This window comes from Protomyctophum bolini (genome assembly GCF_963924005.1).
Source record: "Protomyctophum bolini genome assembly, chromosome: 23".
Taxonomy (NCBI): domain Eukaryota; kingdom Metazoa; phylum Chordata; class Actinopteri; order Myctophiformes; family Myctophidae; genus Protomyctophum; species Protomyctophum bolini.
Window position 1 is genome coordinate 20,198,216 of NC_137884.1, and position 17,938 is coordinate 20,216,153.

Sequence of the window (17,938 nt, forward strand, 5' to 3'; positions counted from 1 at the left end):
AAGCAGGGCACTGTGCCACATGCGCTGGCCTGCCTGACTCGGCTTATGTCACCTGGGCCAATGATTAACTGTTTAACCGGGTGCCCAGCGCTCAGGAGAGCGTCAGGAATTTAGCTACCGATGGGGTTGAGTGAGGCGAAACTCAGCTCAGACACAGAGAGATAGAGACAGAGAGAGAGAGAAATATTTTCTCCATTGCTCACGCCGACGACGAATTGCATCATCGTGGTGCTGGCGAGTGCATGCAGGCTCTGGTTATCGACTCGAGTCTTGCAGACTTTGGAAGCAGTGATATCAAACCCGAGGTCGGCCTGCCCTCTATAATGCAGTTATCATCCGTTTCTGGACGGACCACAGGACAAAGTATGGCGGCGAGGGAAAGGGGGACAGGTCGATGACACGATCCCTCCGAAAAGGAACACAAGCTCAATCGGAGTCAAGCGCCGTCGCTCTACAGAGACACCTCAACGGCACCCCAATAGAACATTGAGCCAAACATCCCCTCCTAAATGTGGTGGGGGGGGGCTGTCTGTGTGCTAAAGCCCTGCCATCAGCACAGCTCTTCCTTCACTTCCTTTCATCAAGGGCCTCCTTCCTGTGTGACTGAGAGGGCTTATTCATTAGTCCATGCACTGTGAGGGGTTCATTGTCCTCAATGATCAGCGAGGAAACACAAAGGCCGGAGGCGGGCACTGCCATTATTTTAAGCTCTAAATAACACCCCCCCACCCCACCCCGTGCGTGGAGCGTTGACACGCCTACATTAGGGAGCTGGCAGATCCCTGATGGATGGTTGGAGGAGATAGACGGCATAGGAGCAGTTAAACACACCTGGCCATCTTTATCTTGCACTCCGAGGGGTACGTTACGTCCCTCCAGGCTTTTATGGGTGCACTCGACCGTAATCCGTTGTAGAACTCAAGTGGACGACGGAGCCACTGACTACTAGCAGATACAGATCTGTCCCTTTGGCGATAGTGTGTGCCTGTGTGGATCATCTTCACTAGCTCAGCTGACGACAACATGGGGAATTACTTCTCGGGATTTAACCAACACCATCACAAAAAGGCATGGGTTAAACGCACAGGGATGGAACTATTTGGGGTTCGGTGTTTGGCTCAGGGACACCTTGACATGGAGCCTGGGATCAACCCCGGGACCTACCGATTCCCAGATGGTCGCTTTGTGTCCTGAGCCACCAGGGTTGCCAACTCTCGTGAGAGAAATAAGCCAAAAACGAGCAGACTCTTGAGAGAAATAAGCCAAATCTCTCGAAAAACAAGCCAAAACAATAATATGGGAATGGCCATATTTCCTTAAAAAAAGGATAAATACTATGTGTGTCTATAATAATGAATGTTTGTCATTTATTATACTATTGCACACATACCAATAGCCAGGGCTTAATAAACTTGAGACACCAGACCAATTCTGTGACTCAACATACAATGTGATTCACACTCCCCCAAACCTATGGGTATTTATAGTATAATTATAGTATATACATCAAAGAAATGTTGGCTTGTTAGATTTTCAAAACAAGCCACCGAATTTTTAAAGATTGGGGGCTTTTAAAGCAAGCCCCCCAAAAAACACAACCCGCAACTCGCCTCCCTCCCTCGTCTCGCATAGCCAGTCGCTCCACAGCTCTGCCTACTCTCTTGCCTGACGAACTCTCTCTCAAGCGGAGTGGGCAGAGCTGTTAGAAGGCCTGGCTATGCCAGACTACTTACTGCCTCCCTGGCTGGAACCAGCAGCACACACTGACTCTAGTGTACACAAGGAGGAGGAGATTATCTCCGTTGTCAACAAAACACCAAAGGACATTCACTTTGTTGTCCACGGGGTGTCACGGTGCCCTGGGGAGCTTTAACAACTTAATTGTTATAGCTCGGGCTTGCAGACAGTGCCTCAAGGTTCATGGTGTTGGGCTGAGTTGTTCAGTTTGTGATGGGGTGGGGTAAATGGTAAATGTTGCATTTATACAGCGCTTTTATCCAAAGCGCTTTACATAGATTGTGTATTACATTCACCCATTCACCCACACACCCACACACACACACACACACACACACACACACACACACACACAGACATTCATCGATGGTGGAGGAAACCATGCAAGACGCCAACTTGCACATCGGGAGCAGTTAGGGGTTCAGAGTCTTGCTCTGGACACCCCTCTCTGGACACCCCTCACGTCACCAACAACTCTGGGGATCGAAACTGGCAACCTCACCGTTCCCATCCGGCCACTCTACCCCTGAGCCACTGTCGGTGGCGGTATATGCCTTCACATATCTTTTGCTGTCAACATGCACCCTCCCTGGCCTGTACGCGGATCTATGTGCTAAAAGTAGCATACCGATGGCATTTCAGGATGAATATGTACACCTGTGAGAAAGTGAGGTGTGATTTATTTATTTTTGTTTCTTTCCTTGTACCGTGTGGTCACATGTAGAGTTTTGGAGGCATGGCGCCCGCCTTACGTCTGATTTATACTGTACACGTGACGCGGAGCTGTTCTACAGAAGTCACAATGCATAGCGGCAGCACGACACATTGTGAGCCTGTGGACTGGCTATTTTCGGTGTGTGACTCCCGCACAACAGAGTATAACTCAGGCTTAACTTGTGTAGAAGAGCATGCATCCCACATTTGTGTTGTTTCCTCGTGTCTTTCTGTGGCTAAAATCTCACAAACAAACACTATACCGATAGGTGTACCAAAGCAGAGACGAAATGTTTATATAATCGTCATGCCGCCGGCTCTCGAAACAGATTGACTTTTTTGTGCATGCAAATCCTCGAGAAATGCCATGATTGCACAGTAGTTGGAAACAATTGCTCTTAGCGAGGCTGCTCTCACACGTGGGGCACAGAGGTTTCAAAGACGGCACATCCTCCTCATCTGGTAGGTATAGGCTAATCCTTAAACCAGGCTAGTCGCTTTGGTGAATTTCTGATCAGTATTATTATGTCACGAACATTGAACTACCATGAAATCCTGACACTCTTTGATGCTGTGGAGTGTGGACAACATCCTGCATAACTAAATTCAGGACTAACTAACTAACTAAACTAAATGCAGTGAATGTGGAGAGACACTAGTGCTGTCCGCCTCGGCAGGTTCTGTGTCCCGTCGCTGGGTCGGCGGCAGGCTGGCATCGCTGTTGCCAGCCAGCCAGGGTGTTCTTGTTCGTGGTGGTTTCATTGTGAACAAGTAAGGAGAGTAGGCCTACAAAGTCAAAGTCATACGATTTGTCACACACGTTACCGCAGTGAAATTTGTTCTCCGCATTGGACCCACCTCTTGGAGCAGTGAGCCGCAGCCAAGGAGCGGTGAGCTGCAGCCGTGCATGCGCTCGGGAATCATTTGATTAGTATATTTGACCCCCCCAATCCAACCCTTTGATGCTGAGTGCCAAGCAGGGAAGGCATTGGGTCCCATTTTCTTTTACAGTCTTTGGTATGACCCGGCCGGGGATCGAACCCCGACCTCCCAGTTTCAGGGTGGACACTCTAACCACAAGGCCACTGTCCTGGCAGGTGAAAACAAAAGCCACCAGATTAGCATTTGAATGCCTGATCTGCATCTGCATGTGTACAAGGGGACAGGCAATATCACTATTACACCACTGGATTTTTTTTTTGTGCCAAACCAGAGCAATGAAACACTTTCCAGCTTTTTACTTTGACCCATAACTTCGCCAAAAACTAAATAAATAATTTGAAAGTCTTGCTTGAATGAATATTATGACAAAAAAAAAGACCATCAATCCACCCACTAAAACACTGAAGAGGCTATCGCTCTCTCTCTTCAGGGCTTCCTCCCTCTGTGAGACATTGACGGATGGTGCATAGAACTTGTCTTTGTGAAGCGCCCATCAATCACTCCCCCTTTTCCCCCATTTCCATCTAGCCACCGGTCTCCCTCGACACTCAGTCCCTCCTTTACCTACGAGAGAATTCAGCTAAATGCGGGGTGTCTTACACCTACGCTATAGACTCAGACTGATGTAAAGCCTATGATCTGGATTGATCCACTCTGAAGATGCTGGTTCACCAACATTCAAAGACGTGACACAAATTGGCTTCTCCTCTTTGAAGATAAGGAGGACTCAGCAGTATGTTACACAAGTGCCTGACAGTCACTGTTTTTTACCCTTTCTTCTATAGGAGATTGTTCATTTTTAAATGCTGTTATTTTGTCTTCTTTTCTTTTTGTGTTTCTCGTTTTTAAACTGCCCTTGATTGTGATTTGCTATATGTTGTTTGTGTTTTTAACCTTGTACGGTACAGCACTTTGGAACCTTGTTCTGAAAGGTGCTATATAATTATAAATAATTCATTATCATTATCATCTGTAGCTAGTGTCTAGAGACAGACCGTCAAATTCGAAGGAAAAGAGCGCGCTGTTTTTCCTTCACTTTTTGACGATGGGTTCTCAGATTGCTTTGTAGCAAACGATGGGACTTAAATGGAGGCTTTGTGGTCCACCATCCAATCAAATAAAGCACCTCTCCGCTTCCCATTTCCTAACTGGTCGTCAAACCCATGCTAGCATTTAAGACCCAGGTGAGGTGAGGAAAGTAGGAGAATTCTGTCAAACTGACGCATCATGACAAAGTCCTTCGAACAAACTCAAACTGTCCCCGCACGCTCGACCAAGAACCACGCCATGCTGGCAGACAGCCAGCAGACCAGGCTGCTCCGTCCCACCGCTTTCCCCCCTCCATCAGTGTGCTATCATCCACATCCAGAGAATATCCCTTTCCTTCTGGCCAGCCTCGTGGGAACGAGGCCTGAAATTAGGCCCTTCCTGGACTCGAACGGCATGCATGCGTGCATTATATGAGTCATCATCAGTGGGGGGAGCTCCGACGTTTGTTCCCTTTCTCTCTGTCACACGACACGCAGCCAGCCAGTCTGTTTTGGCTCGGGCGTCCAAATTCTGGGCGCCGACTTCTTGGCAGCCCAGTAAAATGTGTGGTTACGCAATGGCTTCCGTCATTTTTGACACGAGCAACGCGGTGCATAACTAGTTGCCATGGATACGCAACCAAAACAGACTGATGTTGATTGTACACATGTGACGATCGAGGGCAGAAATCTTGTGATCGAAAGGCAAGGAAATGGGTCAAATGGATAGAGATGTCCTACATGGTTCATTAGTTAGGCCTATGCTGCAACACAACTTACATCAGTGGGAGTCAAGTAAGGACAAGGGGTTTCACTCTGCATGTGCGCACAGAAAAAGAATACAAGCACAGCACAGTGAGCTTTCCATGGACACGTGCCCTATTCAAATTATTATCTTGTTCACCACTAGGTGTCTCCTGCCATGTGTCTATTTTAGCTGAAAGGGGATTTAAATGTATTGAGCAGTCAATCAAACGTCTACTCTAAACCATAACAAGAGCCTTGTTTACTTTGTTCCCACCCATTTTTCTTCCCAATCATTCATTACGGTCCATGAAATAATGTCAAAGCATAGTGCAATAATAACAGCATGCATTGTACATATAATAACTGGTTTCAATAAACAATAGACGTATTGCCTTAAATAGCTCACACATACTGACCGAATAAATGACAGGTCTTGACTAATATAACGTCATATAACTTCATTTAAAAAACAGTGGGGAAAAACAGCAGTGCACTTTCCTTTGCCTTGAATAACCTGCTATGACCAAAAACTTGAAGCGGCACACATTGTGACCGACCGAACCGTCTCTAATCAATTAGACCAGTGAGTCAAAGACCAAAATGCTCAGAACTAAAACGCCACGGGGATCAATAAAACGAACCAACCAACACGCATGTATTTCCGGCCAGGAGTCACACTGGCTTTCCTTTGATCACCAACACTAGTGTCTGAGACTGACTGACTGACACAGCTCAACAAATCCACGATAGATCCGCATATTTCTCGCTAAAACCTACCCGCATACAGCTCTATTAAGATCGATTATCAACACATCAAGTGTGTAGACCGACAAGACAAATGATCCACACCAACCGCATAAAGAAATGTATGTACGGCAGCGTTATTAAATCACTTTATGTTTTTGGGTAAGTCGTGTCAATAGAGGGTTTAAAGCCCCCGTCGCCCACCACCACTAGCCCCGTTAGCGAGCTAAGTTAGCTAGCCAGTCCGACAATCGTCGGCCTTTTTTTGTTGACTAACCGCCTCTGTTTTTCCTCGCCGAACGGCTGACACACACGAGGGAGAGCCTCCTCTACGTACCTGCCGTGGAACCAGTCTTTACAGATGTCGCATTCGATCATAAACCGGCTCACGTCGTAGGGCTGCCGGCAGACACAGTACAGCGGGGCCGCCGCCATCTTCCTCTTACTGTGTCTGTCCCCCGAAACCAAACAACGCAGGAATGAAGCGGGGCGGGGATTTAACTCAACGACACGGAAAGGGCCGAGGAGAGGCCGAGCGCGTCATGCCGAGCCGAGCGTGCACGAACAGGCAATCAGGCATGGTGGCAGAACCCCATAACACCCCAGGGAGGGAGCCAGACACGGATACTCCCGTTGCAGTTAGTTAACTTGTCAGACTCAGGAGCCAGTTATTGCACCGTGACCTAGGCTCACACATAAGTTAAAACTTAGCATAACGGTATAGTTAAATGGCTTGTCTAGACAAAGCTGGCTATACGTTTGCATGTGTAATAGTGTGAGGTGAGGAGGTGTGTATGTGTAATGGTGTGAGGTGAGGAGGTGTGTATGTGTAATAGACTATTACACATACACACCTCACACTATTACTAATAGTGTGAGGTGTGTATGTGTAATAGTGTGAGGTGAGGTGTGTAATAGTGTGAGAGGTGTCGCAACTGGATCCAGGCATAAGTTATTATAGGCGTCCATCCAGTAATTTCTCTGACACCATGTATTTGTAGGCTACGTCATTAATAGTTCTGATGAATTTAATATGAAGGACCTTGATTGATTGATTATTGTATTCATTTCACAGTCAATACAAAAACTGGAGGATGAAACCAGAAAAGTACTAAAAGACTTGATTACATCGTGGGTCCTCCATTTTTAATTCATCAGAACATTTAAAGACGTAGGCTACAGATATAGGCCTACAGGAAATAATCATATAGTTAAAGAAAGTAAAAAAGGGGGAAAACGTACAGTATGAAAAAGGGGGGGCTCTAAGATTTACAGAGTCAAAATCTTAGCCTACTTTCCTCAAAGTTCAATGTTTGTTTTAAAAACGCCATTGACAAAGAGAATTGTCATTTTGTTTTGTCTCAATGTTTGTTTTACATCATCATATTGTAAGATGATAAGAGCGCCCCTCACTTCACACGGCTGTGATTTTCTTATATATATCATTTTTATCCGGACATAGCACGTGGAAGGAATTTCGACCAGTTCCTTTCCCCTCCATCAGGCACTCAGGCTGTCCAGGGGGAGGTAGTATATTAGAGACCAGGATTACTGCATGTTTTTTGTGAGGTTACCTACCCTATAGGGGACACGGGGAGAACATGATGCAGGCCTACACCATTGAACCAAATTCTACACATACTGTACATAGGCAGGACTTCATTTTATAGTAGGCTAGTATAGGTCAGGGGATCTTAGTACCAGTTAGGTTAATAGGCTACTGTAACTGCACTGCTTCGGAAGTAATCAAAATACAAATCAAAACACAACAAACCAACAACCCCCCCCCCCCCCCTTATGTCTGACATCCCCTACGTGCATGTGTGCTGAATAGCAATGGGTCCGACCCACAGCTTGATCTGTGAGCTGACAGCACCCATCCCCCCACCGCATAGTCAAGCAGGCTTGGTGCATGTAAGGAGTCAAGATCAGTCCTTAGAAATAGGCTAACAGTGCATTCGTCTGAAGATCCTTTCTTAATTAATTGATTAACTAATCAATTATACACATATCCTTCATCATTCATGTGTTAATGTATTGCAACAATTAAGGACAAACATCTATACGCACACACATAGTAGCTCATATATATCCATCTCTTTAGTATGTTTGTAAGTATAGATTAGATCATTATTCACCACCCTAGGTTTAGTTAATTCCAGTGATTGAGTGCAAATAGGAGACTGTTGAACTCTATTCCTGGTCTGCAAGAAATGCAATGGTGACAAGAATGTGACAAGAATTAGTGTCTCTTCAGAGACATGCACTGATTGTTATGTTATGTTAATGTAGCCTAAATGTCCATGGCCACTGGAATTTCATTTTGGATCAATACCAATTATACCTAATAATAAAGAGTCTGTCTGATCTGTCTGTCTATCATGAAGTGCCTTGTGCCTTGTTTTTATTTCCTTGGTAGTCAGTGTGCCATATCAACATAAATTGAAGTATGACAATATATATTATAACAGATTTTGAACACTTTTTTTCAGGACATCAGGAAATTGTAATTACCACCATAGAGCAATAACCCACCCCCAGGCCCCCCAGACTCCCTCCCCAGTCAGAGTTCAGAGTTTGAATGAATGGAGGAGTGCAGGCTGTAATTTGCCTACAGATGTGACTAAATAGTTTCAATATTCTATTCTAAAAGAAAATTCTCCTCTCTCACGCCTAATATTCCAGTCTGCCAGTGATCACAATCCCCAGGCTGTTCTAATGTTGGCACCCTGCCTAGAGGGTTGCCTATATCCCTAGCTGCACTCAATAAAATAATCATGCTTTGTAGGCACTGGGGCGCTGACAAAGAATATTATTATTATTATTATTATATTTTCAGGGTTATAGCTCCCCCTAGCGAGTAAACAGGTTAATTGCAACATAATGTATTGGGAGTTCACCTATGGGTGCCTACACAGTAGTACAGGCATCGTATGTGACGTTTAGAAAGAAACGACCACAACAAGGAAGAGAATATAGCATCCGTCTTCTGCTAAGTATCATGCAAGCAACAGAAGCAACTTGCGTATCTTATGGTACGGCAGAGTTCCTATGAACAACCAAGTAGAATGAATTTCTAGACGGGGACGAAGGTAAGAGTGAATAAGTCTATAGTGGGCCAAATGATGTGTTGGTGGTGGTCGCAACAGCATTTAGCCACAGACTCAAGTTAGCCTATTCAGTTAGATTTTCAGGTTATCAAATATATATTAGCATTTTGTTTACATTCTTATAGAACTGTGATACAATAAAATGCATGTATTATGTAAGTGATCTATACTGTATCAATTCGATTCAATTCAATATGGAGCTTTTATTGGCATGATAAAACGTACGTTTACAAGTGTCAAAATATAATCAAAACAGTTAAAAATGGGGAAAGTATATGCTGGAGGAGGTACATCATTGTTTAAACAGAGATAAGGTTCTTTACATAGGTTGTGCATTACATTCACCCATTCATACACCGATGGTGGAGGTGAGGAAACCATGCAAGGCACCAGCCTGCACATCTGGAGCAATTAAGGGGTTACAGAGTCTAATTAATGAACTCTGGGGGAGCCTGCGATCAAACTACCCCTGAGCCACTGTATGTCACATTGTTATATATATTGTTATATACATGTTATAGGCTACAGGCTAAAAAAATAACTCTTCTTTTTAAACAAATAGCAGCAATCTTTTGGAGTCACTTTTGTATCTTTTGTATCATAGAGGTGCATGAGAACATGGCGATGAGACGTCTATCCAAGAAGAAAGCCTTGAGCCTGGTGAAGGAACTAGATGCCTTCCCCAAGGTGCCAGAGAGCTATGTGGAGACCTCGGCTTCAGGAGGAACAGGTGAGTCTGTTCCATACTAATTTCTTACCCATTACTGTAACTGTACTCCTCCTGCATGGTTTGAATATTATCCCATTTTGGACTGGGAACCACTTTTGGTGTTTGAAGCATCGTTATGCTTTAGCTGTTGAAAAATAGCAGATCTACAAGCTCATAGCACGCCACCGAGTGCAGCGCTATGAACTTGTAGGTCTGCTATTTTTGAAAAGGCGTGAAAATGTGGCGCAAATCTTTGAATATATATTCTTTCAGAGCGAACGTTTTTAACTCAAATCTTTGCTTCTGTGGGGGTCACTGGAACAACATATTTGAAGTTGGGGGTCGGCGGCCAATTACATATATTTTTGGGCGTCCTTGACATGAAAATGTTTGAGAACGACTGACATAGAAACATTTGGGTTATACTCCTCAGTTGATGCCTTTTTATCCTCCCCGTCTCTCGTCCACAGTGTCATTAATAGCATTTGGCGCCATGGCCATTCTAGCTATCTTAGAGTTCTTCGTCTATCGCGACACCTGGATGAAATATGAATACGAAGTCGACAAGGATTATTCCAGGTGAGGTATGCCTATGTTGCTGTTCACAACTACACAAATACCAAACAAGTCGCCCAACTTTACCAACTCGCCCCGGGCGTATACAGCCGGTGGAACTGCTCAGCCTGGTATTCCTAAAGTAACTTAAGTAAATTATGCATGCTTAAACGGTTAAATCTAACCTTATTCCTATAACATCAGTGAAACTATATGCCTAAACCTAACCCTTGCCCGTCGGACAAGTACAGGTCATGTTCTACTTGCCCTAAGGTCATGCCCACTTGCCCGAAAAGTAAAGCGTCCATTATAAAACGATAGGTACAATTTTAATTACCGTTTAATTTAGCACTCATTTTCCATTGGTTGGGTTGGATTGTGTGATAAAAAATGTCATACCTCAATTTTATGCCAAATACCTACATAGTTATGAATATGACTATGGGTTCACACTTGTTATTTCATATTGTTAAGTGTAGCACTGGTAAACCTATTTTACTTTCCAAAGACCAGCAGACAGAGAGCTCTGGCCACGTTCAGGTGTTTCGACAGATATCCTGTGTGGTGTTTATAGACGGTTGTGTCCACTCTCAAACCAACACTTGCCCGGACGGTCAACCTGATAGAAAACTCCACCTGCCCGGAAGTTTTATTTACCCGCCAGGGGCAGGTGGGAAACCTTAGTGTCAACGGCTGCTCAGTGGAAAAAAAAGGAATAATACAAGAACCGCCACACCGAACGGTGGGCGTGAGGTGACGTCGAGGGCGAGATGGATTATGGGCGACGGTATCCGATACCAATTACACAAAGCACTTTTCTGTAAATAAGTGTGTGTGACTTTTTTGTGTGCCCATAATAATGGTGGCTGATCACGACAGTAGAGTCCAATAACGCTCTCTCTTTCGCCACTATACAGCAAATTGAGGATAAACGTTGATATTACCGTCGCCATGAAGTGCCAGCGTAAGTGTTAGCTCTTCTTTATCTGTATTTAATCTTAGAATTTTTGAGAGGATGTATAATGACATTGTAATGACATGAATGCATGCATTTTCCGTGGTTTCAGATGTTGGAGCAGACATCTTGGACCTGGCTGAGACCATGATCACGTCCGATGGCCTGTACTATGAGCCGGTGTGTGGAGCGCATCTTACAAAACCCCAGACCAGTTTTGATCCTATGAGCGATTTCTTTGCCCAATTATCTTTTCATATTATTACAACGCATTGTGATATCATGCCACACAATTAACATAAAATACCATTTGGGTCATTATCCAGTAATTTTATTGGGGCCATAATTGTTTTTTGGTTGTTCTTTGTTCAGGTTATCTTCGATCTGACACCACAACAGAGACTGTGGCACAGGTAAGCTTAAATGGCATAACTCGGGTATCTAAAGAATATATATATATACTGATTATTATAAATGATAAATGGTGCATTTATATAGCGCCTTTATCCAAGGTGTTTTACAGAGATTGTGCATTCACCCATTCACACACACGTTCACACACCGATGCCCGAAGGAAACCATGCAAGGCACCAACCTGCACATCGGGTTCAGAGTCTTGCTCAAGGACACTTCGACACTAACTCTGGGGGAACCCGGGTTCGAACTGGGAACCTTGCGGTTCCCATCCGGTCACTCTACCCCTGAGCCCTGCCGATTATTATATTACTTGGAATCTAGAACACTCAAGCTCCTAGGGTGTGGACCTCTGGCTTAACCAATTTGGACCTGGGAAGGATTCTGTCTAAATCCTGACAGTTTTCTGAAAAAGCTATGTTTCTATGTCAGTCTTTCTTCGATTTTTCAAAAATAGCAGCGCTACGAGGATAACCACATTACAGTTGTAGTTTGTGCACACACACACACACACACACACACACACACACACACACACACACACACACACACACACACACACACACACACACACACACACACACACACACACACACACACACACACACACACACACACACACACACATACACACACAGTGAACTGGTCTGGTCCGTCTAATCTTTTAGAGTTGTAAAGCTGTTATTCGTTTGTTGTCCAGAACGTTGGACCTCATACAGAACAGGCTGAGAGAGGAACATGCCCTCCAAGAGGTCCTCTACAAAACCATCCTCAAGGGACGTCCCACTGCGGGCCCCCCACGGTTCGTTTTAACTACTCACTTAAGTAAAACTCACATGTTTTATTTAAGTAAAAGTATCAATACTGCGGAATTCAAAATGTACAATTATGATTAGAAGTACAAAGGTATTGGCATCAAGTACCAAAAGTAGCAAGTACTCATTATGCAGAATGTCCCAGTTCACAAGTTTTCAAAAGTACAATATCTGCCTCTGAGATGTAGTCTAAGTATTGTAAATTGTAAATTCTCAAGTAAATTAGAAATACCTCAATATTGTACTTAAATACAGTACTTAAGTAAACCTACTTAGTTACTTTACACCACTGTGTTTTATTCATTATGCACCTGATGGTGATAATTATGTAACCCACAGTAAAATTGTTATGTTAATTTAACGCTGAAAGTAAAGAAATGTAACCAAATTGAACCCGGCCGGATGGATCCATTGGTTACATTTGTGCACTCACAGTTGTTAAACATGACTTAAGAGAAATAATGTAAGAATTAAGTGAACACTAATAATTCGACTGTGTGTATTGGATAGTAAACTAGTTGTCAATATAGGAGGACGCATTAATACTAATGTGTGTGTGTGCGTGTGTGTGTGTGTGTGTGTGTGTGTGCGTGTGCGCGCGCAGGGAGGGCACGTATCAGGGGCCGCTCCGTGCTTGCAGGATACACGGACACATCTATGTCAACAAGGTTGCAGGAAACTTCCACATCACTGTGGGGAAGTAAGACAAGACACCTTTAAAATAACATTAAATAAATGAACACGTGTGTTATATGCATGCTTTATGCTCCATAATTAAACCGATATTAACGGTAAACGTTTGTTCTCTCTCACAGGCCTATCCATCATCCTCGGGGCCATGCGCACATTGCAGCTTTTGTAAGCCATGAGAGTATGTATATATATGTATATTTTTTTTTATCCCATTTTGACCTGAGATCAGATTCAAAAAATGTCTTCTACGTCCTGACAGTTTTCTGAAAAAGCTATGTTTCTATGTCAGTTTTTAAAAACTACAAGCTCGTAGCGCGCCACGGAGTGGCGCGCTATGAGCTTGTAGATCTGCTATTTTTGAGTGGTGCAACCACTCCAAGGAACAGCAATGTCCGTGTTGTTCACCTATGTGCTATGAGCACGAGTATGACTATTAGTACCAGTAGGGGCGCTGTTGTGCCAAACAGAGAGAGATAGTGCTGTACTGTTGCCTGCTAATGAGATAGAGAGAGAGAGAGAGAGAGGGGAGTTGCACCACTCAGTTCACACGGGTGTGATTTTCAATAGCTAAAGCTTTTGACGAAATGACACCACCGGTCATGGAACTCTGACTGATCTGGCTTACCGTTACATTACAGCGTACAACTTCTCCCATCGAATAGACCATCTGTCTTTCGGAGAGAAGGTTCCAGGCATCATCAATCCTCTGGACGGCACAGAGAAAGTCACCGATAACAGTAAGTCATTGCTCTTCTCCCACCAGACACTGACACGCTATAGAGAAAAAAACATGACAAATTGGTGACCTGTCGCAGAACGTTTAGGAAGTGTTTTAGCCTTCTGCAAAGGCATTTCATAATTGTTTTGAGTACAAAGAGTACGGTAACTCGACTACTTAGTACTTACTTAAAAAGTGAATTTGGACTACAATGCGAGCGTTGTTTTGGAGTCTGTGAACAGACTTTGAGAGTTTTGCGGTTGTTAATCTTGGCCTCCATGTTACTTCAATTCATCAAGTGTTTCTCTTATTTGGATTCATTAAAAAATGATTCTTGTATTATTTTACAAAACTACTTCGTCCTGATCTGTGCCTCAATAATGCTGCTTCATTCATCAAGTCGCTAATTCTGTGCATTTGAAATTATTGTGTAACAAATTGAAGTATAGGGATAAATATGCATACATTATGCTATACAATACACTGTAAAATGCTGGATGTCACAGGTCTTTAGTTAATATGTACACAAATTATTTACCCCTGTCCTTTCATTATTGCTTCATTATTGGTATATTGTATTGCACTGTATTGTATTTTTTTCTCTGACATGTGAAGCACTTTGGTACGATGAGAGTCGTTTTTAAATGTGCCAACACATACAATTGATTTGATTTCAAATACTAGGGAAAAGGGGGGAAAAGTGAACATACTGTATTTACAGTCCTTCCCTGCTTTGTGTCGCTACTCCAGATAACCAGATGTTCCAGTATTTCATCACAGTAGTTCCCACAAAACTGCACACATACAAGATCTCTGCCGACACACACCAGTATGCCGTCACTGAACGGGTCAGTACTAGTATGAGTGACGGAGTGGATGAAAGAGTGCAGGACTTTCGGCCATCTCGTTTGAGAACGACACTGAAAGCATATCTAACGACTATAATGTACTGTAGCTTTGCCGCATGTCGGTGTCGCTCAGTTTTCTGTTTTTCGGCGAATGACGTATGAAAATGTAATGCACTTTCTGTGGTTGTAAGGAGCGGGTCATTGACCACGCGGCGGGCAGCCATGGCGTCTCTGGAATCTTCGTTAAGTACGACACCAGCTCTCTGATGGTGACGGTCAGCGAGCAGCACATGCCTCTGTGGAAGTTCCTGGTGCGACTGTGTGGCATTGTCGGCGGCATATTCACCACGACCGGTGAGTTTAACGCTGTCGTATGAAGAGCTTGAATAACGCTTGTACAGGCAAAGTTTGTAGAGAAGAGGCCTTGTGCACACCGTCTATACAAAGGCTCTGTACAGGCAAAGTGAACGGCAAAATAAGATAATTTCTCTTATTCTCTCTCCAAAGGCATGCTGCATGGCTTCGTGGGCTTTTGTTTTGACGTCGTCTGCTGTCGCTTCAATCTGGGAGCATATAGGCCAGGAGAGGTAAGCTATTATTATAAGCCAGTGAGCAATACCTTTCATATTGTACAGTATTTTAATGTGCACCGAAGCATAAATGAGAATTTAGAACAGAAGAACTCGGCATTAATGACCTGAACGCAATCATTTCAGATTCATAAACTCTCTCATATTAGTGAGACTAGAATTTCGCCCCCCTTCGGGGGGCTCATCCCAGTGTCGTTGCAGCGCAATATGGGAAGAAGGAAATTGCGGGAGTTGACAGACTCCACTTCATGTTTCAGCTGTGTTTTTAAACTCAGTAGTGTGCCCTGCACACAGCGCACACTCGCAATTGCAGCTGGAGGGCGACGCGACACACACATATATTCCCTTTTTTTTTTTACACAAACAAAACATTCTGCCTTATTTCCCACGCCCTGCATAAAAAGTCTGCCAAAGCAAAAGTACCTTTCCTAAAACATAATTCCAGTTTTTCATAGTCCTCCAACCAGAAAAAGTCTGCACAGATGGTTGTCATTTTACAAAATAATACATGTGTTAATGCTTCATATAATGGGCAGTAAAACAAAAGATGATAGATTGAACAGGCAACTAATGTAGTGATTGATTAATTGAATGGGCCTGAATAGATCTGTGTAGGCTGCAACAATTGGCGTGCTTTGTGTAAATGGCCGTCGTGAGGTTCACTGTTCCTTTTTAGATGGACATTCCACAGCGCCATGGGGGAGGGTGGAGGGGCACACACACACACACACACACTGGGGCCAGCGTGTAGGCATAGTCTACTGTAGTAAATATAGGCGACTAATAATGTGCATGGAATGGATAGTGCATGAGTGTGCAGGTTCAGCGCACACGCGCAATTGCGATGTATGGATAAATGAAATGATTAAGCAGGCAACATTGAGAAGCATGCAACATGCTCGCACACGCGCAATTGCGATGTATGGATAAATGAAATGATTAAGCACGCAACATTGAGAAGCATGCAACATGCTGTGTGATTACCTGTTTCGGTTCGCGACACACACACAGGGCGATGTATGGATAAATCAAACGAACGATTAAGCAAGCAACATTGAGAAGGATGCAACATGCTGTGTGATTTACCTGTTTGGGTTTGTTTTGCGCGACTGGCTCGCAAATGTTTGGAGGCACGTGTGTATTGAGAAAGTGCGCTGCGTTTTCTTCGTGGCATATTGTGTTTTTGGGGGGGTGATGGCAGAGTATATTTTGTTGGTGGAGTGAGTAGCCTACAGTGCAGTCAGAGAGTAGTTCACAGGTCACACACAGGAGCAGTGAAAGGGGGAGGGGACTTGGGATGGCAGTGTAGAGTAGGCACGACATTGAGGGGATAGAAACCATCCCGGTCGCGTGGTTCATCTAACGCGTGTGTCACTGTGAAGGACTGGCCCCATGAAGTGAACGTAGTTGGCGTAGTAGACGCCAACATGATGATTTTGACGTAGGCTGTTGAGGTTGAGCAAGAATAGAGTGTTTCAGAAAAGTAATATTTAAACAGTAAATAAGACATTTTTGGCGAATGCAATGTAGTCTATATGTTTTGTGGGAGTGTGAAGGTTTTATTTTGCATAGAGAGATGTGTGGTGGAAGTGTGGTTTGGTCGGAGATAGAGCACGAATGAACGGCCATGTGCTCATGTACCCCCTGTCTATTAGGTCAGAAAAGTAATATTTAAACAGTAAATAAGACATTTTTGGCGAATGCAATGTAGTCTATATGTTTTGTGGGAGTGTGCAGGTTTTATTTTGCATAGAGAGATGTGTGGTGGAAGTGTGGTTTGGTCGGAGATAGAGCACGAATGAACGGCCATGTGCTCATGTACCCCCTGTCTATTAGGGTAGCAGGATGACATTGGTGTTGTTGGTCTCTTCTTTGCTTCCAGGTTTCACAGCCAGAAGAACCCCAGATGAACAATCACTGCACGACTCCTTTGATGGCTGACAACCTTGTGCCTCAGGAGGACTAGCCTTTTTAACACTGTTTATTCTGTCCTGAGCCATCAAAGCACATGATTTAAGTCCGACTGACTCTACCGTCATTTTCTATTCCAGTGGATGAAACGGCAACTATTCAATTATTCCATCAATGTATGCAATGAATGTAGTCTGCCAGCTTATTGTTTTTTTATTTATGACGTCAAAAACAATACAATTAGGGATACTGGCATTATGAATGAATATGCCCTACCCGTGTTATGAAAAGTATTCTGGACAGCTTTCCAAGATACCAACTTCTCTGTATGTTTGGTACAGATGTTTTGTTAACTATAATAGTAAAGCAGTCTCACGGTATAATTCATTGTTGTAAATTATGGAAATCATTCATGCTGATTATCCATCTCTGGTGCTGTAACTGTTGAGCTATTGTACTGTAATATGCATATGGACAGACGTAGCATTGTGTGTGTGTGTGTGTGTGTCCACTCCACAGTAACTAATTACTTTACACGTGTAACGTGTCTATTTATTATCATTATTATTTATTAATTATTATTAGATATGTTGATAGCCTTGAGATGGGGTTTCTGTTTCTTTTGTTGTAGGTATTGAAAGTTGAATGTTTGGTTATTGTTCAGTTACCCATTTATATTATAGTTTTAATGGCAACAGATAAAAATGT

At 43.6% G+C, this 17,938-nt stretch overlaps 2 protein-coding genes across 3 annotated transcripts in view; one reads left to right on the top strand and one right to left on the bottom strand.

The window, feature by feature from the left end:
* The window catches only part of kdm7aa (lysine (K)-specific demethylase 7Aa), a 39,477-nt gene extending 33,106 nt beyond the window's left edge, over positions 1 to 6,371 (bottom strand). The window contains exon 1 of the mRNA XM_080757203.1: positions 6,250 to 6,371. Within this exon, the coding sequence (XP_080613329.1) occupies positions 6,250 to 6,347 (98 nt within the window). The 5' untranslated portion in view covers positions 6,348 to 6,371. The remainder of the gene's footprint in view (positions 1 to 6,249) is intronic.
* A 2,492-nt stretch (positions 6,372 to 8,863) lies between these two features.
* On the top strand, positions 8,864 to 17,487 carry LOC308311064 (endoplasmic reticulum-Golgi intermediate compartment protein 2-like). Of its 2 annotated transcripts, XM_080757574.1 has the most exons (14): positions 8,864 to 9,004; positions 9,627 to 9,752; positions 10,202 to 10,310; positions 11,204 to 11,250; positions 11,354 to 11,421; positions 11,614 to 11,654; positions 12,356 to 12,457; positions 13,075 to 13,170; positions 13,286 to 13,341; positions 13,802 to 13,900; positions 14,632 to 14,729; positions 14,921 to 15,083; positions 15,237 to 15,316; positions 17,202 to 17,487. In XM_080757574.1, the coding sequence occupies exons 2-14, from the start codon at positions 9,641 to 9,643 to the stop codon at positions 17,283 to 17,285; spliced, it is 1,155 nt and encodes a 384-aa protein (XP_080613700.1). In that variant the 5' UTR covers positions 8,864 to 9,004; positions 9,627 to 9,640; the 3' UTR covers positions 17,286 to 17,487. The 2 variants fall into 2 exon arrangements, with proteins under 2 accessions (XP_080613700.1, XP_080613701.1); XM_080757575.1 differs by lacking the exon at positions 15,237 to 15,316.
* The last annotated feature ends 451 nt before the right edge of the window (positions 17,488 to 17,938 follow it).